Source organism: Phascolarctos cinereus, unplaced genomic scaffold (assembly GCF_003287225.1).
Source record: "Phascolarctos cinereus isolate Bilbo 61053 unplaced genomic scaffold, phaCin_HiC Scaffold_8;HRSCAF=390, whole genome shotgun sequence".
Classification (NCBI taxonomy): Eukaryota; Metazoa; Chordata; class Mammalia; order Diprotodontia; family Phascolarctidae; genus Phascolarctos; species Phascolarctos cinereus.
In genome coordinates this window covers 40,771,935-40,799,106 of record NW_027556291.1, presented here as the reverse complement: position 1 = coordinate 40,799,106, position 27,172 = coordinate 40,771,935, and the positions used below count along the sequence as shown (strand labels likewise).

Genomic DNA, 27,172 nt, shown 5'->3' with positions numbered 1-27,172 from the left:
GACAATATTTGCAAAGCTCTTTGTAAACCTTAAAGTGCTATCTGCATAACTGCTAGCTAACAGTATTATCACTATTGTTATGTTAGTAGTAGTAATAGTAACTGACATTTATATATCACTCTAACACAAGCCCAGCTAACAGCAGCTTAGCTAAGTTCATAAAAACCCATCACCAGGTTGGCTGTAGGGGGAATTTATTGATGCCTTTTGTTTTTACTTAGCCTAAATTTCCCTTTGTATCCCTTCCCTACCCTCTCAGAGAGTCCTTCCATAATACAAAGACATTTTTAAAAAGAAAAAGAGGAAGAGGGGGAAAAAATCAGCAAAACTAATCACTACATCAAAAACCATCTTACAATATATGCAATGTTCCACATTCATGGATACCCCTCTCATCTGCCCCCCACCCCCAGCAGACTTATTTATAATTCAATACTCCAACACCAGATGAATGCCACAAGCCCTCTGGTTTTCATGAGTTATTGTGGTGGAAAAAAAAAATTCATCCCCTGCTGGCCAGTCCTTGGAGATGAGCCTCTCTAAATTTAGCTAGGCTGGTCCTTGTACGATGGGCCTAGACTAGTCTTCAGATGCCAGATATACAGTCCATTGCTTTTCAATGTTAGCTGAACCTGCCAAGGCCCTACCTTCTCATCTTCCCATATAAGAAATCTTGCTTGATGAACCGTTTTAGCTAGTGACTACAGATAGGCGGCACAATGGATAGTGCTGGATGTGAAGTAAGGAAGACCTGAATTCAGATCCTGCCTCAGACACTAAACCAGTGGGTCTACTCTGGGCAAGTTACTTAGCTTCTCTTGACCTCAGTTTCCCCATCTATAAAATGTAAATAATAGCACCTTCTTCACAAGGCTGTCACGAGGATCAAATGAAATGATATATGTAACATACTTTGCAAACCTTAAAGCGCTTTACAAATGCTAATTATTAAATAACCCTAATGGTGTGGTTTTTAACAAATTCTTTTTTGTCCTTGAAAGGAGCTTGAGGACAATTGAGCAGGTAGGTTACAAGATGAAGTTTTCTGGGAGGACGGCCAATGTAACTATGGCCTCATCAGCTGTAGCTGTGCTTCAGATGGAGGAGGAATTTGAAGGCATTTCCTTTAGTGTTCACCACTATAAGGAAGGCATGGACCCTGAAGTGAGTGTAACCCAGAGACACTGGATGACAGGCTTGGAAAAGAGAACACTATATGGGGACAGAGAAAGGCGTCCTTTCTTCAATTGCATCCCAAGGGATCATTTAATTATTCCTGTGGTTTACGTGATGTATGTGGCACATTTTAGGAAGAAAATGACTCCCTTTCTTTGAAACATGAAGGCTTTCTGTCTTCTAGAGGTCACCCGGGATGGTAGCAGCCATGCTGGACTTGAGGGCCCTGCTCATCAGGCAGAGCTTTTTCACACCTTCCCTCATTTTAAGGTCTCCCTCCACAGATTTATCTAGACAATACACCTCACAGGATGACTTTGGCTTCCATATATTTGCCTAAATCACTGAAGAAGAGAATTCCTTTCAACCTACAGAAGATCGTGTTTAGCTTCTTTGGGCAAACGTCAATCTTTGAGGTACAGCCTTGCAATTAGAGATGTGATCAAGATAATTAACAATTCCTACCATATTGTGTTGTTAGCATAGTAATATTTCTCACTTTAATTTGCTCCACAAATATCTGAGTGCACCCCTGACCCACCACATGAACAAACATTTCCTGTTTGAAGAATCTGCCAAGTTTTATTTAAAAAGACAAGCATTTGGGGGCAGCTAGGTGGTACAGTGGATAGAGCATGGACCCTGGATTCAGGAGGACCTGAGCTCAAATCTAGCCTCAGACACATAACACTTACTAGCTGTGTGACCCTGGGCAAGTCACTTAACCCCATTGCCTGGCAAAGGAAAAAAAAGACAAGCATTTGTTAAGCACCTACTATGTGTCAGGCCCTATTCTAGGTACTGGGGAGACAAATATAGAAAGAAAAATAATCTTTGCCCTCAAAGAGCTTACAATCTGCTATGGAAAATAATACATGCACAAATAAGTAAATACAAATAATACACAAAGGAAATGCAAAGTAATTTCAGGGGTCCCCATCAAAGGGATTAGGAAAGACTTCATGGAAGCAGTGGCACCTTCCAAGGAGAGAGAAGGGAAAATGTTCCAGGCCCAGAAACAGCAGATGGAATGCTGTATATGGTGAAACTAGATAGTGTATGAGGGGACCTAATATGAAATCTGTCAGATTAGAGATGGTTTATTCATATGGAGGCCTTTTATTTTCTGTATTGCAATCATTTCCCAATATATTCCCCCCCAAACATCATTAAACCCCATTTGTAACATGCACACACATACACGCACAAAACAGTTAAAGCAAAACTGATTGACAAACTATATCTGACACTGTATGCAACATTTTGCACCTGTAGTACCCCACCTCTCTACCAAGAGGAAAGAAGTATATTTTGATGGCTGTTCTTTTTAAAATTTCATTTCATTTTTTTCAATTAACAAGCATTTAATTTCTCTCCCTCCAGTCCTCCCCTTCCCATTGATAAAAATATTTATAGCCAAATGGAAGCCAATGCCCTCATTGGCCATGTCCAAAAATGTCTGTCTCTTTCTGTACTTTGAGTCCATTAAAATTTTTTTTCACACAAATAAAACAAATGTGGTTAAAATTACAAGGAAAATAGCTAACTGAGAATCTTTGTAGAATGTACCCAAAAGTCTTAATGCAGTTTTAAGCTTTAGTAGCTTAGTTATTTAATAGCTTAAAAGTTCCCTGTATAAGGAACTGATTCCAATTTATAAGAAGCCATACCCTAATAAATAGTCAAAGAATATGAACAGGTAGTTTTCAGAAGAAGAACTCCAAGCTATCGACAGCTATATGAAAAAAAAGCTCCAAATCACAAATAGAGAAATACAAATGAAAGCAACTCTGAAGTTCTAGCTCATACCAATGAAACTAGCAAAAATGACATAAAAGAAAAAGGACAGATGCTGGAGGGGCTGCAGGAAAACAGGCACACTGATGCACTGCTAGTGGAACTGTAAATTGGTCTAGCCATTCTGGCATGCAAATTGGAACTATGCCCCCAAACTTCCTAAACTGTATCCACTTTGACCCCACAATATACTAATACTAGGCCCATACTCCAAAGAGATCAAAGAAAGAAGAAAAGGATCCACTGCACAAAAAAGATTTAAAGCAGTTCTTTTTGTAGCGGCATTTTAACTGGAAACTAAGGGGGGGGGTACCCATCTATTTTTTGTTTTAGGCAATTGGGGTTGTGACTTGCCCAGGGTCACACAGCTAGTAAGTGTCAAGTGTTTTAGTCTGAGGCCAAATTTGAACTCAGGTCCTCCTGACTTCAGGGCTGGTGCTCTATTCACTGAGCCACCTAGCCACCCCTATTTTTTTCCTTTTAAAAAATAAAATTTATTGACCATCATTTATCATTTTCCCAAATGAATGCATGCACAATCATAGCTGGCTCTTGCCACATGCTACAATTTTCTATAGCAATTCATCTAAGAAATCATCACAACCAAGTTGAATTTATGACAATGATGCAAAGATTGCTCAACAGTAAGAAAATAATCAACATAGTTAATCATACTAAGAACAAAATCGTCTAAAAGCATGTGATTATGTCAACTGATACAGAAAAAGTATAATATTCTCTTATGTTATAAAACACCCTATAGAGAATAGGAATAGAGTGATTTTTAAATTTATTTTTAGTTTTCAACATTCACTTCCATAAGATTTTGAGTTCTAAATTTTCTCCCACTCCCTTCTCTCCCCCCTCCCCAAGACAGTGTGTAGTCTGATATAGGCTCTACATATACATTCGTATTAAACCTATTTTCACATTAGCCATGTTGTAAAGAAGAATTAGAACCAATGGGAGAAACCACAAGAAAGAAGAAACAAACAAAAAAAAGAGAGAGAGAGAGAGAGAGCAAATAGTATGCTTCTATATGCATTCAGACTCCATAGTCCTTTTTCTGGGTGTGGATAGTATTTTCCATCATGAGCCTTTTGGAGTTGTCTTAGATCCTTGCATTTCTGAGAAGAGCTAAGTCTATCAAAGTTAGTCATTGTACAATGTGACTGTTACTGTGTACAATGTTCTCCTGGTTCTGCTCACTTCACTCAGCATCAGTTCATGTAAGTCTTTCCAGGTTTTTCTGAAGTCCATCATTTGTTATGGAACAATAGCATTCCATTATATTCACATACCACAACTTGTTCAGCCATTCCACAAGTGGGGGGGGGTGCCCATCTATTGTGAAATGACTAAACCAACTATGGTATATGACTGTAATGGAATATTATTGCACCATAAGAAATGATTAAATGGACAATTTCAGAGAAAACTGGGAAGAGATGTATGAAGGGATACAGAGTGCTATTGTTATCCCCATTTTACAGAAGAGGAAACTGAGGCAAACAGAGGCTAAATGACTCCCCAGGGTCACATAGCTAGTAAATATCTGAGGCTGGATTTGAACTCAGGTCTTCCTGACTCTACTCTATCCACTATGCCACCTAGCTTCCTCACTAGATATCTAGCTGCATAGATAGATAGATAGATAGATAGATAGATAGATAGATAGATAGATAGATAGATAGATAGATGGATGGATGGATGGATGGATGGATGGATGATGGATGGATAGATAGATTAGCATCTATTAAGGGCTTACTATGTGCTAGGCACTATGCCAAGTAGTGAGGATATAAAACCAATAAAACATGATGGCTCTTTTTCTCAAGATGTTGATATTCTAATAGAGGAAGATAAAATATAAATGGGGGAGGGGGCTGGAAAGCCTAGAGTAGGGGAGGGAGTTGATCTGGAAGGGAAGTGAGCATGGCTAGGGTCCCTCATGAAATGGCAGTCCTAGCCAGGGATTCAGCCATCAGGAGAGCAGGCCTCAGACTCTACTCTGTTCATTTTGATCTCTATGCTGAGTACCTAATTCACGGATTTTACTGATTGACCGCTCTATTCTTTAACCAATACCAAGTCTTTTTTTATGGTTGATTAGTAGTATTGTTTGAGATCTGGCACTGCTAAGCTCCCTTCCTTCCCACTTTTTTCATAATTTCCTTTGAGATTCTTAACCTTTTATTCCTCTAGATAAGGAATAAATTATTATTAATGATAACAATGAATAAGTTCATTATTCTTTTTCTAATTCTAGAAAATAATTCTTTGGTATTTTGATTGGCATGACACTTAATACATGAATGAATTTAGGTATTATTGCCATTTTCATTATGCTCATAAACAATGAATATTTCTCTGATTATTTAAGTCTGTCTATTTCTGTAAGGGGAAGCCAGGTGGTACAGTGGATAGAATGCAGGAAAGAGATTTCGTTTCCTAACTTCAGTCCAGCCTCAGACACTAACTAGCTGTTCGACCCTGGGCAAGTCACTTCACCCTGTTTGCCTCAATTTCTTCATTTGTAAAATGAGCTGGAGAAGGAAATGGCAAACCACTCTATTATCTTTGCTAAGAAAACCCCAGATGGAATCAGGAAGAATTGGACACAACTGAAAAACGACCGAACAACAACATTTCTGTGAAGAGTATTTTATAGTTGTATTCTTATAGCACCTGGGTGTGTCTTTGGTAGACTTCCCAAATAGATCATATGCATACGTAGTCACTGTGAATGGAATTTCTCTTTCTTTCTGTTGCTGCTGAGATTTGTTGGTAATATACAGGAATGCTGATAACTGATGTCGACTTATTTTACATCCTGCAATTTTGCTTAAGTTCTCTTTTCAATTAATTTTTAGTTGGCTCTTCAGGGTTCTCTAGAGTCCAGTGGTGCCAAACTCAAGTAGAAACGGATCTCTGTGGGTGCATATTGACTTAGAAAACCACAAATTAACATTATCTATGTTGTATTATGTTTCTCTTTACTTTGTTCAACATTTCCCAGTTATATTTTAATCTGGTTCAGAGGCACTTAGGAGAAATACCAGTTTGAAATTTCTCATCTAGACCATTATATCATGTGACAAATCAATAGCATTGTTTCCTCTGCCCCAGATACCTTGGCTCTGAAAGGTCAGGTTTCGTTTTATCTTGCTGGGGCCCAGATCTCCAGGCCATTTCCTGCCTCTCTAGGGGGAATCACAAATATTGTTTGCTAACTATTAACGTCTCCTTTCTCCCCAACTTGATTAGAAGTTCTTAAGGGCAGAGATCATACATAGCCCACACTCCTTTTGTATGGTAGCAGAAGATAAGACACAACCGAATTTTGCATATATTAACTGTGGAATTAGTAATATCCATTAATATTTTCCACCAAAAAGGATAAAAGGACTTTGCCCAAATTAGCCTACCAATGCTGTGGATGCCTCTCGTGTTTCTTCAATGTGAGGAATCCTTGGTTACAGATTAAAGAAATCACAATTAAGCTGAATAATCAAAGATGAGACCTTCACTCGACATTTAGCCTTGCTGGTCCTTGGACATCAGAGACAAGGCTGGGTTGTTGGGCTTAGGATGGAAGCTTTTCCAGCATGGGAGACCCTGCAGGAGTGTCTGTTCTGTTGGCTGAGCCTTGTGAATCCAAGGTCATTTTCAGGAAATCAGACGATGAAAGGTGTCTGGGTGCCAAATGTTGCATAGGACGATAGACGGTCATTTTATCAGCTTAACCTGGTTTTTTTGGTTATAAGATGGCCTTCAAAAGTGTGTGAGTGTATGTGAGGTATATGGGGTGTCCAGGAGGACTAGCCCTTCTGTTGTGAGGGCTCACCAAGCCCTTTTCAGGGCTACTTATCCACCTTTGGTGTCTACCTTTCACTCAGCTCTCCCCTGTGGCTCCAAGAAGCTGTAGCATATGTAGTGGCCATACCCTGGGCAAACAAGCTAAATCAGGTTGAGAGTAACTGACAGGCCTCAAATCCATCGGTGAGTTAGAGGGATGTCCACTCCAAGCATGTGAAGACTTCCCCTGGCAGAATGGGAGGATGAGAACAATTTGTCCCAACAGCCACGAAGGTGGCTAAAGCAGGTGCTGTGGAATGCTTAGAGCTTGGTCAGACATGGAAGATGCCAAGGTTATCCACTGCATCCAGGGCCATCACCAGTCATCCTGACCTTTGTCTTGCCACTGGACTTCTATGACTCAGAAAAAGAGAGTGAGGCTGATGACTTTGTGCAGCTCTGCCTCACTTCAATACAATTCACACTCCAGTCAAGACATCACTCTATGATGTCATTGGTCTTCTTAAAAAATGAAGGGTGGGGCAGCTAGGTGGTGCAGTGGATAGAGCACCGGCCCTGGATTCAGGAGGACCTGAGTTCAAATCTGACCTCAGACACATAATACTTACTAGCTGTGTGACCCTGAGCAAGTCACTTAACCCCACTGCCTAGCCAAAAAAAACCCTAAAAAACCCCCCAAAATGAAGGGTGAACAACAATGTGTGTATGTAGGGGGTGATATATATATATATATATATATATATATATATATATATATATATATATATATATATGTGTGTTGTGTGTGTGTGTGTGTGTGTGTGTGTGTGTGCGTGTGTGTGTGTGTATGCATGTGTGTCTGCATGTATGCGTATATGGAAATCACTATGGTTTAAAAACAAAAGACCAATATTTAATCATTTGGATTCAAGATGACTGATTTTTACATTTGTACTTCCTCATTACTTGGCCGATATGAAGCAATGTATGGCCAGAGTTCCACCATAGTAACAGAAAAGGCTCTTTTACTAATGGATGGATTTTGAAGACAGCACACCACAGTTGTTTAGAAGCCCAAGCACATAGCTGTTTATGTTTCGTTAACTGTACAGAGGAATTCTATCTTGGCAAACTCTATCCTGCTCTCTAATTGGCTCAGAAAGATCACATGCTTCCTACATCCAGCCAATCAGGGATTATTACTGTTTTCCATGCACAACATTCCAGCTACTATTTTTGTACCTTTAAATTTTGGCTTGTTTATTGAAAGTAGAAGAAATTCAGGGGATTTTATAGTAGTTGTGCGGGGAGAGCCCACTCTCCGAGCCCATGTTGTACAGTGCAAAGAACATTGGAGAAGGAGGTGAGAGCCCTGAATTCTAGTCCTCACTCTCGCCATTTATTTAGTCAGATGATTTTCAGCAAGTCCTTTCCTCTGTGGGCTCCTGTTGCTTATCTGTAAAATGAAAGGATTGGAGTAGATGTTCTCTCTCTCTCTCTCTCTCTCTCTCTCTCTCTCTCTCTCTCTCTCTCTCTCTCTCTCTCTCTATATATAATATATATATATATATATTATATATATATATATATATATATTAGTACTTATATTCTTTGGTCTATGAAGCTTGAACTGAACTCTTCTCTATGTTTACATTCCAGCACCACATTTCCCAAAATGAAAACTTAACCACTTACGTTGTGAGCACCAGTGCTGCAAATACGTCACTTTGGAACCTGGCCGGTCCGATAGAATTCACGTTACAGCATATCAGAGGAAATACGGTAACGTAGACAGGGGCCACTAGGCTGGGGCGACTGAACCTTTGTACAAAGGTGCCAAATATACAGGGAGCTGATAACACTTGCAGTCCTTTAGTCACAAGGGAACAACAGATGTTTCCCATAAAAAAAAATTTTTTTAAATTCCTTGAGGGCAATGAATCTTCAGTTTTATCTTTGTATCTCCAACACTTAGCATAGTATCTGGCACATAGATGCCACCAGTGGCTTTGCTTGAGTGAGCTCCCCTCTGAACTTACTTATCCTAGCCCTTCCCCAGCAGCCCCTCCCCCTCCACCCCTCGCCCCATAACGATCTTGTGTCTCTACCTGCCCCCTTCTGAGAATGGATTTTGTGTCACTTGTCCTGAGTAGAGTTTGTGGTGTAAGTACAAAGCACAAGCATTCCTAGTTACGATTCTAGTGACATTCTTTCATCTCTCATTGAAATTCTAGACTCTTTTAGTGTGTGTATATGTGTTTTTTAAAGGTTTTTCCTAGTTAGCTGATGTGATCCTGAAGCAGAGTAATGGTTGCCTGCTAGTAGCTCCAGTCCTTGTTGGTGGCCAAAGGCCACTAAAAGCCAAAGTGGGTTGGCCCACTTGCCACTGTGACCCCTCTCTGCCCCCAAGAATTCTGAGTCCCCAACAATAATTACATTTGTTCAGTCAGGAGCCCCTCTACCAGAAGACTCAAGATCAAATCCAGATATGTGACCTTGGGCAAGTCAATTAATTTCTCTGTGCCTCATTTTTCTCACCTGTGAAATGGAAAGAGTAACATAAACTCTCTATCTCAGAGAGTTGTTGTGAAGAAAGGGCTTTTTAAAACTTAATGAGCCCTAGAAATTTGAGCCGTTATTAATGAAAGGTGAAGGGATAAGAGACCTGGATTTGGGGTCGAGAGACCTAGGCTCTGACCCTTATTAACTGTGTAACCTTGGGAAAGTCTCTGACACTCAGCACCCACACTGATGAAATCACCAATCTTTTTTCTTCATTATGTCCAATGATGCATAACAGCTTACTGAAGTTAAAAGTCTAATAACATAGAAGTATTATGAATAAATAGCACAGAATAAATGTGGATTCAGTGCAGTCGGCAGAATAAAATAATAATTGATATTTACATAGGCCTTTAAAGTTTACAAAGTTCTTTACATATTTGATCTTATTTCATCTTCACAACAATTGACGAGGAAAGTATGACAGGCATATGAAGCTCGGAGAGATGAAGCGATTTGCTCATAATCATCCAGCTGGAATGATAATAGTAATAATAACAACAATAACTAACATTTATATAGTACTTACCATGTGCCAGGAACTGTAACAAACACTTTACAATTATCATCTCATTTGATCCTGACAACAACCCTGGGAGGGGGGTAGGTGCTATTATTATCCTCATTTTACAGATGAGGAAACTGAGGCAAACAGAGATCAAGTGACTTGCCCAAGGTCACACAGCTAGTAAGTTTCTGAGACTGGATTTGAACTCAGGTCTTCTTGACTCCAGGTTTAGGCCTCTATCTGCTGCATGGACAAGCACTTGCTAGTATCAGAGATGGAATTTGAACCCAAATCTACTTGCTTCCAATGCCAGGAATTCAGAATGTTTGCCCTGGAGAAGAGAAGGCTTGGGAGCCGACGGGGAGGGGTGGGGAGAGAAATACTGATTGCCTGCAAATTTTTAAAGGAAGCACTATCATGTGTAAGAGGAATTAGAGATGATTTGCTCGGTGCCAGAAGACAGCCAGGGGTAGAATTTGCAAAGACCCCCACTGAGGCAGAAGAACTTTTTTTTTAAAAATTAATTTTTTTTTTTTGGCTAGGCAAAGGGATTAAGTGACTTGCCCAGGGTCACACAGCTAGTAAGTGTTATGTGTCTGAGGCCGAATTTGAACTCAGGTCCTCCTGAATCCAGGATTGGTGCTCTATCCACTGCGCCACCTAGCTGCCCAGAAGAATTTCTTAACAATGAAAGCTGTCTCAAAGTGGAATGGGCTCCCTCACTAGAAGCCAGATGGCCACCCCTCAAGTATGGTGTGGAAGACATCCTATTTTTTTTTTTGAGGCAATCTGGGTTAAGTGACTTGCCCAGGGTCACACAGCTAGTAAGGATCTGAGGCCACATTTGAACTCAGGTCCTCTAGACTGCAGGGCTGAGCACCAGCTGCCCCTGGAGGAGATCTTTTTGCATGTATGTGTTGGACCAGATAGTGTTGGAGGTCTTTTCCCACCCTGCAATTCTGTGATTTTGTGAGCCATCCTTTGCTGTTAACCTCTATTCAGTGAAAAAAAAATCTAATTATCTTCTATTCTTCCTAATCTAAAAGGCCCAAGGCACATCTCAGCTCCATATAAGGGGAAAATATCCTACCAATTTGAGCTAATCCAAAGCAGAAGAGGCTGCCTTTGCAGATAGCGAGTTCCCCATCCACAGAGGTCTTCAAGCAAAGGTTAGAGTCATACAGAGGATTTCTATTTAGATACCAGTTGGAGCAGTAACCTCTGAGATCCCTTCCAACCCTAAAATGTAAATGATTCTGTGGCAGCTAAGAAGCACAGTGGATAGAGGGCAGAATTGGAATCAGGTAAAGCTCAGTTAAAATTTTGCCTTAGATATTTATTTAGCTGGATGACCCCAGACAAGTCACTTTACTTGCTCACCCTCATTTTCCTCATCTGGAAAATGGGGATCATAATGGCACCTATCTCCCAGGATTGTTGTGAGGATAAAATGAGATAACATATGTGAAAGGCTTTGTAAACCTTAAAATGTAATATAAATGCTAGTTGGTGGTGGTATTATTATTATTATTATTAATGATTCTATAACAATAAGGTATGCCACATTTTTCACTGACTTTGTTTCTAGCCCATAAGAAAGAAGATAATCAAATATACTATTTTGGTGATTTATTTGAGGCAGCACAATACAGGGGGAAAGTCCAGGGGATTTGAAGTCAGGAAACCTGGGTTTTAATCCTACCTTTGCCATTTTTATGACTTTGGGCAAACCACTGAACATCTCTTCTCTGACTCAGTTTCCTCATCTGTAAAATGGTGGTTGAACTGGATGACCTTCAAGGTCCCTTTAACTCTGAATCTATGATCCTATGAGTGAAATGTCAGCCATTCTGGGTTTGTGGCCTAATTCCCCTTTCTGGAGACCACAGTGCCCAAACCTGCCCTACTTGGCCACTGGGTCCTTATCTTGTCCTCTGTCTTGGTTATCAGAAGATTTTAGAGAAGATTGGGGTTTTTGTGACTGTCCATTATGGCCTGGTAAGGAGGCAGACCAGCCTAGAACAAGTAAGATTCGACTTCAGTTCTGGCCCTAATTTGGCCCTTTGTCTGAGGTGAGGTCTGAGCCAAGGTATCATGGGACTCTAATTCCACCAGCATAGGGAATACTACAAACCTCCTCCCCTGATCAAGACACTGTGTCAAATCCCCAAACACCTCATAAAATATTTTAAAGGGTACCTGGCAGATCCTTTGATCTTGTTTAAACATGAAGGAGTCTTTTCATGTACAAGGCAGTTCCTAAAACTGACTAAGAAATGATGTGAGTCCCTACTAAGCAGAGCTCCCAAACCTGGCAAAACTGGAAAGGTGTTTGTCTTTTTGCCTGGATGCTGCAAGAAGAGACTCCATTAATGCTAGGTTCTATTTTCTGCAGAAGTGGGCTTATGTCCAGTGTGTATTCTGGGACTTTGAGAAGAATGGTGAGTATGCCAGGCAGTATTTGAGTTTCTTTAACTTTCCTTGGGAGAAATTTATTTCTTGCATCTTTTGGTGGCTTGGTCTTTAGGAATAATGTCATGTGGGGAAAGGGGAGAAGGGGAAGAGTCAAATGAAACTATCACCGCCTTTCCATTTTCTTTTTTTTCTTTTTGGCTAGGCAATGGGGTTAAGTGACTTGCCCAGGGTCACACAGCTAGTAAGAGTTATCTGTCTGAGGCTGGATTTGAACTCAGGTCCTCCTAAATCCAGGGCTGCTGCTCTATCCACTGAGCCACCTAGCTACCCCTTCCTTTCCATTTTCTACCTGTGGCTCATCCATATGCAGGAAGACTTTCCTCTGCCACCCAGCATGCTTTGGGGCTGCCTTCTCCTGCCTTCTATTGGTGTATACTCAGAGAATGCAAAAGAATCTTGAGATTAAGACGAACAAAATGTAATTAAAGGGAGTAAATCTGTTGTTTTTAAAAAAAGGAATCATAAATTATTTAATAACCTCAGAAGTTGAGTATAAAAGGCAGCTCAGTTTTAATACAAAGAATCCTGGCCTTGGGGGCAGCTAGGTGGAGTAGTGAATAGAGTACTGACCCTGGACTCAGGAGGACCTGAGTTCAAATCCAGCCACAGACACATAGCACTCGCTATCTGTGTGACTCTGGGGAAGTCACTTAACCCCATTGCCAACCCCCCCCCCAAAAAAAAAGAAAAAAAAAAGAATCCTGGCTTTGGAGTCAGCAGTCTTGGCTCTGGATCACAGAGGCTTTACTTATTAGCTATGTGACTTTGGGCAAATCACTTCCCATTTCAGGGCCTTAGTTTCCTCATCTGCAAAATGGAGTGCATTGAACTAAATCTTCTCCTAGGCCCTTTCTAGTTCAGGTATTCTATGGATCTTGTCAAATGTTTGGATTGTCTAATATTTTCAATTTTCATTCTGTTGGTCTTTGCTAGCAGATGGAAACTTGAAGGAACACATAACAATCATGATAATAATAACCATCATCATCACTGTAGCTGACATCTAAGTGGTACTTTTAAGGTTTTCAAATTAATACATTTTCTTGTTTGATCTTCATAACAATCCTGTGCCTGTGAGGTAGGCATTATTATTATACCCACTATGCAGATAAGGAAATGGAGACCCAGAGAGATTTAAGTGACCTGTTTAGAACTAACAAGTATCTAAGGCAGAATTTGAACTCGGGTCTTCCTGCCTCCAAGTCCTGCGTTCTCTACACCGCCCTACATTACTTGGCTGACATGAAGCAATGTATGGCCAGAGTTCCACCATAGTAACAGAAAAGGCTCTTTTACTAATGGATGGATTTTAAAGCCAGCACACCACAGTTGTTTAGAAGAAGCCCAAGCACATAGCTGCTTATGTTTGGTTGACTGTACAGAGGAATTCTAGCTTGGCAAACTCTATCCTGCTCTCTAATTGGCTCAGAAAGATCACATGCTTCCTACATCCAGCCAATCAGGGATTATCAAAAACCTGTGAGATCTTGGGCAAGTCATATTTTTTCCTTAGGTCTCAGACTCTTCCATTAAGCGAGGACTGGGATGAGCTGGGCCTGTGACTTCTCTTAAAAAAACCCATAAACTCACATAGTGGACAGGCTGCCTGAGGTAGTTGATTAAAAAGTCCAGCTCAAGTCATCCTTGGATTGATAGAAGAAAACTACCAAGAGATGGGAGGAGTAGAAAAGGTAGCAATACTTCTCTCCCTTGTTTTCACTCTTCTTTCAACCAAACCAGCAGGTAGGAATACTAGAGGGTGCTAGTAGCTTTTCTGGGGGGTAATCAATTGGTATGCTATGAATTGGATCGAGTGGGTTCTTGTATTTGGGGGGGGGTCTCTCACAGTCTGTGAAAGAGCCCTAGTTATCATGCTGTACTGTTTTTCCCACCTCTAACTCTACCCCAGGAAGTCTGAGAATGGTTATATATGAGTGCCTAGATGGTTATGCCACCTTTTGTTGAGTTACTTTGTTTCTTGAGCCTGTACAAACGATGGGGTTGGCCTAAAAGGACATGTTCTAGGGGAAACTGCTTGTTCTGGAGCTGTTTTCTAAGATTCTACTCCATATATGCTCTAAAATTTTCATCATGATTTGGGTCCTTATTGTCCTTAGAAGTACAACCAAGGCATTCTCAAGGAGATCAGAGGGCCTGGAGAATCCACCTAGCAGTCCAGGTCTCTCTAGGGTGGAATTTGGGCTTGGGCTCAAAGAAATTCTAGATCCCCATGGTTCCCTCAGGCAAGCTTAGCAGACACCAAAGGGCATTTGCATTGGCAGGCCTCATGCAGCCCCTAGTACTTAAGGACCATCCCATTGCCTCCGAGGGATGCCCAAATGTCCAGCCCCAATCCCTCCCAACCTCTAAGAACCTCTTGTTCTTTTTGCCTGTTGTCCTTTAGACCAGCCTTCCTTCCATCACTTGTATGTGGTAGTAGGGTTGCTGCTGCTGCTAATTCTAGTTCATCCTAGCTAAAGAGGCTTAATACCAAAACAAGAAAAATGAAATCCAGAGAAGTTATGCCATATACTAAGTCCCCACAGTCATTTTGTCTTTTAGACTTAATTGGATTTCAGTTTTAAGTTACGCTGCCATTTCACCATCCTACCAGACAATACCAATCATTAACACACGTTCGCATGGTGTTTGTCCAATGCAAAGCTAAACATTTCTGAGAAAAATGAAATTGCTTTGAAATTCCCTTCTGTGTCCTGCAGATGGACTAGGTGGATGGAATTCATCAGGCTGTGAAGTAAACAAAACGGATGTCAATTATACAATCTGTCAGTGTAATCATCCTACTCACTTTGGAGTCTTAATGGTAAGTTGGCCATGAATCTTTCCCACAGAGAATTGAGGCAAATGTCGTTAAATTGCAAACAACATTTGCATGTAAGCTGAGTCACAGAAGAAAGTTTTGTGTAAGTGAAAGCTGTTGCTTTGGGATCTCCAAGGCCCTGGGGTAGATTAGACCTAAAGCTCCGGAAAGAAATATTCAAAGACAGAGATGGAATGATAAATATGAGATTACTGCTGGAAATTTACTATCCCAGGTCTGACGTGCCCTAAGATAAATCTGGCTCTCCTCTACTGGACTGTGGTTATGGGGGCACATCCAGAATCCCCAGGTTTTTTAGTACCCTCCTTACCATACCATACCATACCATCCTCTGCTCTAGTTAAAAAGTCCCCTATTACATCCCACCTGGGCATTGAAAGTATTTTGTACCCACCACTGCCATATTCGTGTATGTAACCACATCATGCCCCTGCCTCAAGCCCTTCAATGGCCTCCCACTACATACAAAACAAAATACAAACTCCTAAGATGAGCATCAAAGTTCTCCACAATTTGGTTCAGCTTACTTCTTTAGGCTTACAATTTTCTCTTTCCACTTACATGCTCCACTTTCACTTGAGCCAAAATGGGCTATTTTCTGTTCTCTGAACATGTCTGTGCTTTCCTATCACCACATCTTCACGCATGTTAAGACATTGCACCTGAAATACCCTTCCCTCCATCACCTTATACCTGAACTTTCCCTCCATCTCAACCAAAAGCCATTATGACCATTCTTTAAGGCCCAAATCAAATGTTATATCTTCTGTGAAGGCTTTTTTGTTTTTTGTTTTTGGCTAGGCAATGGGATTAAGTGACTTGCCCAGGGTCACACAGCTAGAAAGTGTTATGTGTCTGAGGCTGGATTTGAACTTAGGTCCTCTTGACTCTAGGGCCGGTGCTCTATCCACTGCACCACCTAGCTTCCCCCTGTAAAGGCTTTTTAATGTCCATCTATAAAGATATAGGAGTTGGAATAGAGAATCTCTAAGATCCCTTCTAGTTCTGACATGCTGTGATCTCATGGGGCTTGCCTGGATGTGAAACCCCCTTCATACCTGTATTACAGAGGCATTGTGGTACAGAATAATAGGCAATGGATTTAAGACAGATAACCCAAGTTTTGCCACTTCTTGCTTGTATGATACCACTCCACCCCCTCCCTCCCCAGGTTACTGGACAACAGTGACTTCTGTAGCTATTCTATATTCCTATGATATATCTCTCTGTGTGTATGTATGTATGTATGTATGTATGTATGTATGTATGTATATGTATATATATATATATATATATATATATATCATCCATCCATCCATCCATCCACATACACATATACTCTGCAACCAGAGATTCTTTGCAGGGTAGGAAAGTAGGTCCTAATTTGTTGGCATAATTTGGCCTAAAATGTTGGCCAGGGGGAGTATTGAGAGGAATTAAGGAACAGAGCTGAGTTTTCAAGTCCACAGCTTAAAAGAAATCCATGGATGGTGATGGCAGAAGTGCCTAGTGGCAGACCTTGAGAGCCTCCCATTTTGGGATGCCCACACCATTTTGCCCCAGGTCTCCCATGTTGAGTCTCTAATATGTATGCATTCTGTTCCTTAGGATTTGTCCAGGTCTGAAGTGGATAAGGTCAATGAACGGATCTTAACAATCATAACATATTCTGGATGTGGAATCTCTTCTCTTTTTCTGGGAACTGCAATGGTGACTTACCTAGCTTTTCGGTGAATAGATGCAATCTTTTCTCTGTGTGCCTGTGTATATGTGTGTGTATAACTCTATATCCTTGATGCTATTTTCCTACTTAGTATGCACATTTCAAGGGCAGAGAACAAAAGAAGGGGCCTGACCAATTGAAAAATGAAGTGGGCAGGTTTTAAAAGGTTGGGCCAATTAGGACTCCGTTTATCAGCAATTTTTTTTTGAGTTAAATATAATTGGACTGTTAAGAAGTCAGGGGACAGAAGGTAAACAGGGAAAATCCAAGAAAATGCTTGGCCAGTTTCTATAGGGTTAAACTGTCTTTGTTGGGTAAAGCTTAGATTGTGCCTGTTACACCCTGAGAAACATCCAAATTTTGAGTAATATCAGGGAACACAGCTGGTGGTTTCATTTGGTTTGGGGGATGGGGGCTGCCCCTTTTTTAAGAACATTTTTAAAAACTAACAAGCATTTATTTCTTCATCCTACCTCCCCCCACTGGGGAAAAAAAAACTGAAAATTAAAACCTTTGTAACAAATATGCATTGTCAAGTAGAACAAATTCCCAAATTGCCCTTGAATAAAAATTATATGTCTCATTCCATACCCTGAGTCACTCACCTCTCTGTCAGGAGGTGTGTAGGTAGCATGCTTCATTATTAGTCTTTTGAAATCAGAAGTTGGTTATTGCATTCATCAGAGTTCTTAAGTCCTTTGGAGTTGTTTATCTTTATAATGGTATTGTATAAATTGTTCTGGTTCTGCTCATTTCACTCTGCATCATTTCGTACAAGTATTCCCAGATTTCTCTAAAACAGTATATATTTCGTCATTTTTTTTATGGCAAATAATATCCCATTACATTCACATACCTTAATTTGTTCAACCATTCCCAAATTGGTGGAGGTGTTGTCCCCTTAGTTTCCACTTCTTGGCCACTACAAAAAGAGCTGCTACAAATATTTTTGTATATTTGGTTTGTTTTCCTCTTTCTTCAGTCTCTTTTGGATTTAGGACTTGTAGTGATATGACAGGGTCAAAGAGTATGCCCAACTTAGTGACTTTTTGGGCCTACTTACAAATCACTTTGTAGAATGGGTGGAGAGGTTCACAGCTCTGCATTAGTGTGCCTGTTTTCCTGCAGCTCTGCCAGCATTTGTCATTTTCCATTTATGTCATCTTTGCCAGACTGATGGGTGTGCGGTAGTACCTCAGAGTTTCCTTAATTTGCATTTCTCTATTTATTACTATTGATTTGGAGCGTTCTTCATGTGGTTGTTAATAGCTTGGATTTCTTCCTATTAAAACGACCTATTCCTATTTTTAGACCATTTATCTTTTAAAGAACAGCTCTTGTTCTTATAAATTTGAATCAATCCCATACATGTAGCACATGTGTATATATGTATGTATGTATTTTGGAATGAGATCTTTATCAAAGAAACTTGCTGCAAAGATTTTGGTTTCAGTTTTTAATTTAAATATTTGGCATGGTTTAGACACAACTTTAGGTAGGGATAGAAGTGGGGGCAGGTCTTGATACCTCAGAGAACCTAATAGTAGTAATAGCTAGCATTTATATAATATTTTAATGTTTGCAAAGTACCTTACAAATATTATCTTATCTTACAACAACCCTGGGAGTTAGGTGCTATTATTATCCTTATTTTGCAGATGAGGAAACTGAGGCAAACAGACTTGCCCAGGGTCACATAAATAGTAAATGTCTAAAGCCACATCTGAACTCAGGTCTTCCTGATTACAGGTCTAGTGCCAGCTGAGGGTCTCCTGCAATCTTGTGACCAATTGTCCAATCCCCTTACAGTCAAGGCATAGAGCTCCAGAAGGCAGAAGGTGCTGGTGCAAATTCACTTGCCCCCAAGGCCTGCTGCTGGCTTGTGCCCTGGGCCCACTGGGAGGGCGGCAGTGTGGGTGCCATGCATTGTATTATATTTTCCCCTCTGCAATGAGCCAGACCTTTCCTGCTGATCTTCTAAGTTGTCTTGGGCTAGAATATTGTTTCACTCCATCTTATTGTGGGTTTTGCCCCTCCAGAATTCATTTTGAGGCTTTATTTTAAAGTTTTTTCGAGAGGAATTTGAGAGGTTTCTGCCATCTTGGCTCCACCCTCTCTGGAGCAGAATTTTTTATGCTTCATGTGAATTTGAAAAGGCAGTAGTAGCAATTGTGGTTTCAAATAAGGCAACAGTGAAAACAGACCTGATTAAAAGGGATGAGCAGGGTATCTACGTTATTCTTAAAGGATGGCAGGTAATTGGTCCACTTGCCAAGGAATTATATGAATACAACCACAAACCACTTTTTCTAGAAATAGTTTTAAATCATTGGAAAGATATTAGTTCCTTATGGATGGTCCATGCCAATGTAATAAAAATGGCTAATCTTACTCAAATTTATTTACTTATTCAATGCCATATAAACTAAACTATCAAAGGGTTACCTTATAGAACAAGAAAATAAAATAACAAAATTCACTTGGAAGAACAAAAGGCCAAGAATCTTAAGGGAAATAATGGGGGAAAGAAGGTAAGAAAGAAGGGCATATAGCAGCACCAGATCTCAAACTACGTTATAAAGCAGTAACCATCAAAATCTATTTGGAACTAGTTAAAAAATAAAAACTTTGATCAATGGAATAGATAAGGTACAAGGTCCAGAAAAAAACAGTCATGGAAGCATAGTGTTTGATTAACCCAAGAACCCTTAGTATTAAGAATAGGACTCATTATTCAACAAAAACAGTTGGGAACAGTGGAAAGCAGTCTATTAGAAATTAGGTTCAGACCAACATCTTATACCACATACCACAATAAGTTCCAAATGGATGCATGACCTAGATATAAAAGGTCACATAGTAGACAAATTAGAGGAGCAGGGAAGGAGACACATTGCATAACTATGGATAAAGTAATAGTTATTGTCCAAACAAGGCACAGAAAGAATCACAGAAGATAAAAATCTGATTGTATAAAGTTGAAAACTTTTTACACAAACAAAAATCAATGTAGTTAAAATTAGAAGGAAATAATTAACTAGGAAAAAATCTTTGCAGCAGACTTCTCTGATAAAGGTCAAATATGTAGATGTGTGGGGGACTGATTCAATAAGAACGAGAATTATTCCCCAATAGATAAATAGTCAAAAGATAGGGACAGACAGTTCTCAAAAGAAGAAAATTCAAGCTATCAGCCACCATATGAAAAAAATGTTTCAAATCACGAATACTAAGAGAAATGCAAATTCTGAGGTTCCATCTTATATCCATTAGATTGGCAAAGATAACAAATGAAAAATGACAAATGTTGGAGGGGCTGCAGGAAAACAGGCACATTAATACATTGTTGGTGGATTGATCCAACCATTCTGGAAAGCAATTCAGAACCATTCCCCAAAGTCACTAAACTGTGTATACACTTTGGCCTCACAATACACTACTTCTAGGTTTACATATTGAAGAAAGAGGAAAAGGATTCATATGTACAAAAATATTTGTAGTAGTCGTTTTAATAGTAACAAAAAAGCCCCTAGAAACTAAGTACATGGATGTGTGTGTGTGGGGGGGGTGCCCATCAGTTGGGGAATGGCTGATCAAATTGTGGTATATTAAGGTAATGGAATATTTTTGTACCATAAGAAATCACAAACAGGTCAGATTCAGAGAACAGTAGGAAGACTTGTATGAACTAATGCAAAGTGCAGTAAGAACTAGGAAAATAGTGATTACAAAATTATAATGATTACAAAATTGTAAAAGAAAGGAACCATGAAAGACTTAAGAACTCTGACAAATGCAACGGACACCCAATCATGGTGCCACTTAGAAAGAGCTTAATAAATGCTTTTCCATTCCAATCTCTCCTGTAAAATCCTAGTCATAGTTCCCATTTGTAGAGTGTTTTACCACTTATACAGTGCTTTCTCTTAGCAATAGCCCCGTGAGGTGGGAGAAACAAGTATGATCGATCCCATTTTGCAGAGGACCAAGCTGAGGCACAAAGGGGGAAGGTGACTTGTCCAGAGATCACACAACTGTTGAGTTTTGGAAGTGGAACCCTAATCCCAAGTCAACTTACTCTAAGTTCCATGTTCTTTTGATTATATTGTGCTGCCTTACAGGCATGTATATATCATGCATATATGAAATGTATATGTATATCAATTAGGTGGCTCTTCAGTGGTTAGAGTGCTGGGCCTAGAGTCAGGAAGACTCATCTTCCTGATTTCACATTTGGCCTCAGACACTTACTAGCTGTGTGACCCTGGGCAAGTCACCTCACCCTGTTTGCCTGTTTTCTCATCTGTAAAATGAGCTGCAGAAGGAAACAAGAAAACCCCAAATGGGTTTGTGAAGAGTCAGACGCAATGGAAATGACTGAATGACAAAAATGTATACATGCATACAAACATGTACGTATACGTTATATTCATATATATATTTATGTGCGTGTCTATTCAGCAGGCGTAAGGTAGGAGAGAGACAGCATGGGAAGGTGGATAGAGTCAGGAAGCCTGGGATCAAGTCTTGCCTCTGTGGGACTGCTTGCTTTGCTTCTATGTGTCCTTGGCAATTGTCTAAGATTGTAAATTATAGACCAGTTGCGGCTGTGCATCACTGGAGGGAATTTCTACACCAAAAGTTCCCCCACACAGATGAAATCACAAGTTTGCATTAAAAAAGGATGTCTGCCAGATGAAAACCATTTAAAAATGTACAGGGATGAATACTTTGTAATTCTAATGATCAGGCTTGGCCTCATAGAACAGATGAGGAAATGTAGCTTTCTTTTTCCCTTGGAGAAATGGGGAACTATGAGTGTAGAATTCTGATAGACACAGTCAGATGTAAACAACGCGTCTCCTGGTTTTTCTTAATTGATTTTTTTTTTTTGGTCTTCGTTGTAAACTAAGGGCACTTGATCTGGGGTATATGAATTTGTTTAAAATATTTTGATAACTGAATTCAATGTAATTGGTTTCTTTTGTAATCCTACATATTTTATACATTTAAAAACCTAATTCTGAGGAGTCCATAGGCTTCACCAGGCTGATTGCCCAAGAGGTCCAGGACACCCAAAAGACTAAGAACCTGCTTTATAGAATAAGACTCACTGATTTAGGGGAGCTGTATAGCTGGAAATAACTTTTTTTTTCTTTTTTTTTGGTGAGGCAATCGGGGTGGAGTGACTTGCCCAGAGTCACACAGCTAGTAAGTGTCAAGTGTCTGAGGCTGGATTTGAACTCAGGTCCTCCTGACTCCAAGGCCAGAGCTCTATCCACTGCGCCATCTTAGCTGGATATTAAAACAAACAAAAAGCCATTGATAGCACTTAAAAAACAAGCCAAAACAAATGTGCAGAGATGCCAGTTAAATTCTACTCACGGTTTTTTTTTCCTTTTAGCCAACTTCGTCAAGATAATCCATCCAAAATCCTGATCAATTTGTGTATTTCCTTGCTGATGCTGAACTTGTCATTTCTGACCAGTTCCTGGTTGGGGGCCTTTGAAAACCCTGGCCTCTGTATCGCCATGGCTGTGGTGCTCCATTATTTTCTGATCTCCTCATTCATGTGGATGGGCCTGGAAGCTGTCCACATGTATTTTACTCTGGTCAAAGTCTTCAACATCTATGTGAAAAATTACATACTTAAATTTTGCCTGGTTGGCTGGGGTAAGTAATGATGCCTCTGGCTTTGGGTCTCAAGCTGTTCCTCCATTTTGTTGTCTCTTCATTCAAATCCTATTTGTGGCGTGCTTCAATGTTTCCAAAGGACTGCATGGGAGACAGAAGGGGGAGATAGAAAACTGTGTTCGGGGCATGGGGAATTGGCCAGATTGGCTGGAAACGAGGATATGTGTATAGCAGGGATGGGGAATAATGTATAAGTAGTCCCGAAGCCAGATAGTGAAGAATACTCAAGAGTGTATTTTATCCTAAAGATAAGAAGGAGCAATGGTAACCACATGAATGGGGGACTGACAAGGTCATTTGACAGATCTTTCCTTACTCCGAGTACAACGCTCTTTGCACTATATTGGACTGCCTTCTAAAAGAGAAGCATAGTGTTTGAAAGTGTATCAGATTTGGAGTCCTGAGACCTGAATTCATATGGTAGCTTCAGTGCTTTTTAGCTATGCTACTGCTTCCTAGCTAAGCTTCCTTGGGCAAGTCACTTAATCGTACCTTCAGGCTACTTCCTTGGACTTATCTACTCGACAAAGTATCTCATTTGCTGTTGTGGTGGTGGTGGTTCAGTCATTTCAGTTGTGTCTGACTCTTGGTGATCCCATTTGAGATTTTCTTGGCAAAGATGCTGGAGTGCCTTCTCCACCTCATTTTACAGATGAGGAAACTGAGGCAAACAGGGTGAAGTGACTTGCCCAGGATCACACAGGTAGTGTCTGAGCCAGATTTGAACTCAGGTCTTCTTGACCCCAGACCTGGGGCACTATCCACTGCACCTCCACCTAGCTCTCTCCAAAGTATCTCATATCATTCTCCAAAGATGCAGAGGTGAAGATTAAACAATACTAGGATTAAATGGATTTGGAACTGGTTAAACGGATGGATTCAAAGGATAGGAGATTTAGAGCTAGAAGGGACATTAGACATCATTTAGCTTGGGTTTCAGCAAACTACATCCCATGTGTCACCCCTGATCTAGACCAACTGTCTCATTTTACAAATGAGGAAACTGAGGCCAAGAGAGATTAACTCTCTATGTTTTCTTGATGCTACTCTCTCCTGGTTCTCCTCCCCATCAGCCCCCTCCTTCTTAGTCTCCTTTGTTGGATCTTTCCCCAGGTCAGGCTCTGTCCTGGGCCCTCTTTTCTTCTCCCTCTGTATTATTTCACTTGTTGATCTCATCAGCTCCCAGGGATTCCATTATCATCTCGATGCTGATGATTTTCAAATCTAGCTATCCAGCCTTTACCTCTTTGATGACCTTCAGTCTCACATCTCCAGCTGCCTTTCAGACATCTGGAACTCAACATGTCCCAAACAGAACTCATCATCTTTTCCTCAAACCCTTCCCTCTTCCTAACTTCCCTATTACTGTTGAGGGGAACACCATCCTCCCAGTCACCTAGGCTTGAAACCTAGGTGTCATCCTCACCTCCTAAGCTGCTCCTCTTCCATATCCAGTCTGGTGCCTGTCGATTTTCCTTTCATAACATCTCTTGCATATACCCCCTCCTCTCCTTTGACACTGCCACCGCCTCACGGCACAAGATTCCCACTGGCATCTTAGACTAGCTTTGTAAAATAGCTTATAGCATGCTTTGGTATAGTGGAATAAATACTGGGTTCTGGAATCAAGAGAATTGGGTTCTAGTCCCATCTGTACTCTTTACTACCTGTGTGTAAGTTTCCCCTCTCCAGATCTCAGTTTCCTTTTCTGTAAAATGAGGTCATTGAGCTAAATGCTCTCCAGTTCTCTTTAAAATCTGATATCCCATGATTATGTGCAAAACTGTATGCCTCAAAGTTCTTGGGACAAGAAAAAAACTCTTAGAAGATTTTTTATTTGGTCTATGATTTCACTGAAATTCCCTATGATGTAGAAACTGTGGTAGTTTCTGAGGTAGGTCAGCAACTCATCTGCAACTTTGAGATCAAGTGACTTGTCCATGGTTACATAGCCAATTAGAAGCAGGATTTGAACTCAGGTTCAGTCCTCTGCCCACTAGGCCGTGCTATCTCTCAGTGCCAGGATTATTATACCCATTTTATAGCTAAGGAGACTGAGGCTGAAAGAACACACAAGTAATCACTTGGTGAGTTGATTATTCCTTTTTTTTCCAAGATGGCCTGGCAGGGCTCTAAAGGGACAAGCACCTGCCTGGAAGCAGTGTGCCAAAGGAGAAACCTGGGGAGCCCTACTTTGGAGGAAGAAATGCTTGATGAAAATCGGCATCCCAGTGCACCAGCTGCCAAGTTGCTTTTTGGCCCGGCTGCTGTTTATAATAAGCTGTGGGTGCTGTGGGTGAGCCATTGGCCCACTGTTTCTGTTAGCAGATTGGAAAACTCCTCCTCAGGATGTTTAGCTTTGGAGAATTGACAAACAATGGTGTTCTGATGCCCATCCATCTGTGACTCATTTAACATGGTGGGAGGTTTCTTAAGGTATGCTATCTGTCTCTGTTCCTGCCTAATGTGGTCTTCTTTTGTTCACCCCTCCCTTCCCGATTCCCCACTAGGAGTACCAGCAGTCATCATTGGGAGCATCCTCATCGTGAAGAGGGATTTTTATGGCATTTTGAAGACATCCACATCATTGTAAGTACAAGTGTCTTCAATGAATGAATGAAAACTGTGTGACGTGGCGGGAGAGGCACGTGAAGGGGAGGGATGTACTGGGACTTTCTAGTGGATAAAGTAAGTGGAGATCTGGTTTCCCAGATTTCAGTAGTTCAAGCAAGACTGATTTCATTGATTAAGTGCTCTTGCCACTGGACCAAAACACAACTGCCACATCCCTGCCACCCCGCTCCATTCCTCATCCCCCATTGCCATGCCTTCCTATAATGGTCTGACCAGGGCTAAGGATACATGAGTCAGACCACACTTCTAGTGCCAGGTTCAGTCCTGGAAGCCACATTTTCGGTGGACTGGGATGGTGAAGGGGCCTTGAGATCATGCTATATGAGGATAGGTTAAAGGAACCATCCCCAGATGCTTAGCCTGAAGAAGAGAAGGTTCAGGGGGCATATGAAAGCTGTCTTTGAGCAGAAGCAGTGAAGATTTAGTGGGCAAAATGCTGGACCTAGAGCCAGGAAGACCTGGGTTTGAATCTCACCTTAGACACTTAAAAGCAGTATGACCCTGAGCAAGTCACATAACCTTCTCTGTTTCCCCATCTGAAAAAGATGGCCTCTGAAGCCCTTCCAGGTCTATATGTGGGATCTTTTTATCTTATGTATATAAAATACTGTGTTAGTTATTAATGTCAGTTATTATTCTATATTTGAAGTGCCGTCTTGTGAGAGAGGGTTCCGACACTCATTTTACTTGGTTCCAGAGGACATAAAAAGAATAATAGGTAGAAATTTTCCGAGGCACAAATTTCAGCTTGATGGAAAGAAAAAAGTTTCTGACAATTAGATGTAGCTAAAGTGGAAAGAGTTGCCTTAAGAGGAAGTAGATTAGCCTGCACTAAGGGTGTGGGTGACAGCTTGCCATGCCTATTGTAGCCCAGCTGCCCTTCCAAAGTCAATGGTGTGGTCACACGAAGGAGGACTCAAGCCCAGCTCTCCAGATTGTGGTGCCACCCTGGGGGCAAGCCTCTTCATACACAGCTAGGGCAGACCTCACATGATAGACATATCTTGGAGGCTCCCACTTTTTCATCCTCTTAGAGTTTCGGTTACCCCACTGAGAGCTCAGGATTCAAGCAGCATCAGAGGATGATGTTGCTAGAGAAATCTCATGATATAGTCTCTTTATGGCCTATGTAGGAAACTCCCAGTGTGAAAACTCCCTCTCCCAGTGTAGATCTGCACACACTCTGCAACTTTGTCTTAGTTGTCTGGGGCACTGAGGAAACTGAGGTTCATGGATTTGTCTAGGGTCTAGAGCTAGATGAACCTGGTCAAATCGGTGCTTCCTGATTCCAAGTCCAGGGTTCATTTAACTCCATCGACCATATTGATTGGTTTCTCTGGCAGAGCCTGATCTTCCTGAAGCTGATTCCCCACCACTGAGAGATACTAACAGTCAAATCCCTAGCAGATCAGGAATGTCCTCTAAAGGCCTGCAGACTCCTACCTTCTGAAACAGTCCACCCGTCTCTGGGACACTGCGTTCTTCATTGATAGAGAGTTTTTCTCATGTCAAACTTATATTTGCCTCTTGCAATCTCCAGTTCCACTGTTGCTACTTCTGTTCTCTAAGACCAAACAGAGCAAGTCTCATCCTTTTTCTTCTAGATGATAGCACCCTCATGAAACAGGCACTTAGGTGATGCAGTAGATATTAAAGCACCAGGCTGAGAGTCAAGAAGACCTGAGTTCAAATCCAGCCTCAGAAACTTAATAGCTGTGTAACCCCTGGGCAAGTCACTTTAACCTGTTTGCCTCAGTTTCCTCATCTGTAAAATGGGGATGATAATAAGAGCATCTACCTCCCAGGGCTGTTGTGAGGATCAAATGAGGTAATTTGTAAAATGCTTGCTTAGTAACACAGTACTTGGCACACAGTAACTGCTATATAAATGTTAGCTATTATGATTATTATTATTACTTGAAAACATAGGAAGTTTCTAAGTTTCTCTTTCTGATTCAGTTAC

General features: G+C 40.8%; 1 protein-coding gene across 1 annotated transcript in view; it reads left to right on the top strand.

The window, feature by feature from the left end:
- Positions 1–27,172, top strand: part of ADGRG4 (adhesion G protein-coupled receptor G4) — an 88,585-nt gene that overhangs the window by 52,535 nt on the left and 8,878 nt on the right. Inside the window, 8 exon segments of the mRNA XM_078148044.1 lie at positions 1,002–1,150; positions 1,447–1,592; positions 8,431–8,553; positions 12,237–12,282; positions 15,037–15,140; positions 16,767–16,888; positions 22,286–22,554; positions 25,086–25,164. Of these exon segments, the coding sequence (XP_078004170.1) occupies positions 1,002–1,150; positions 1,447–1,592; positions 8,431–8,553; positions 12,237–12,282; positions 15,037–15,140; positions 16,767–16,888; positions 22,286–22,554; positions 25,086–25,164 (1,038 nt within the window).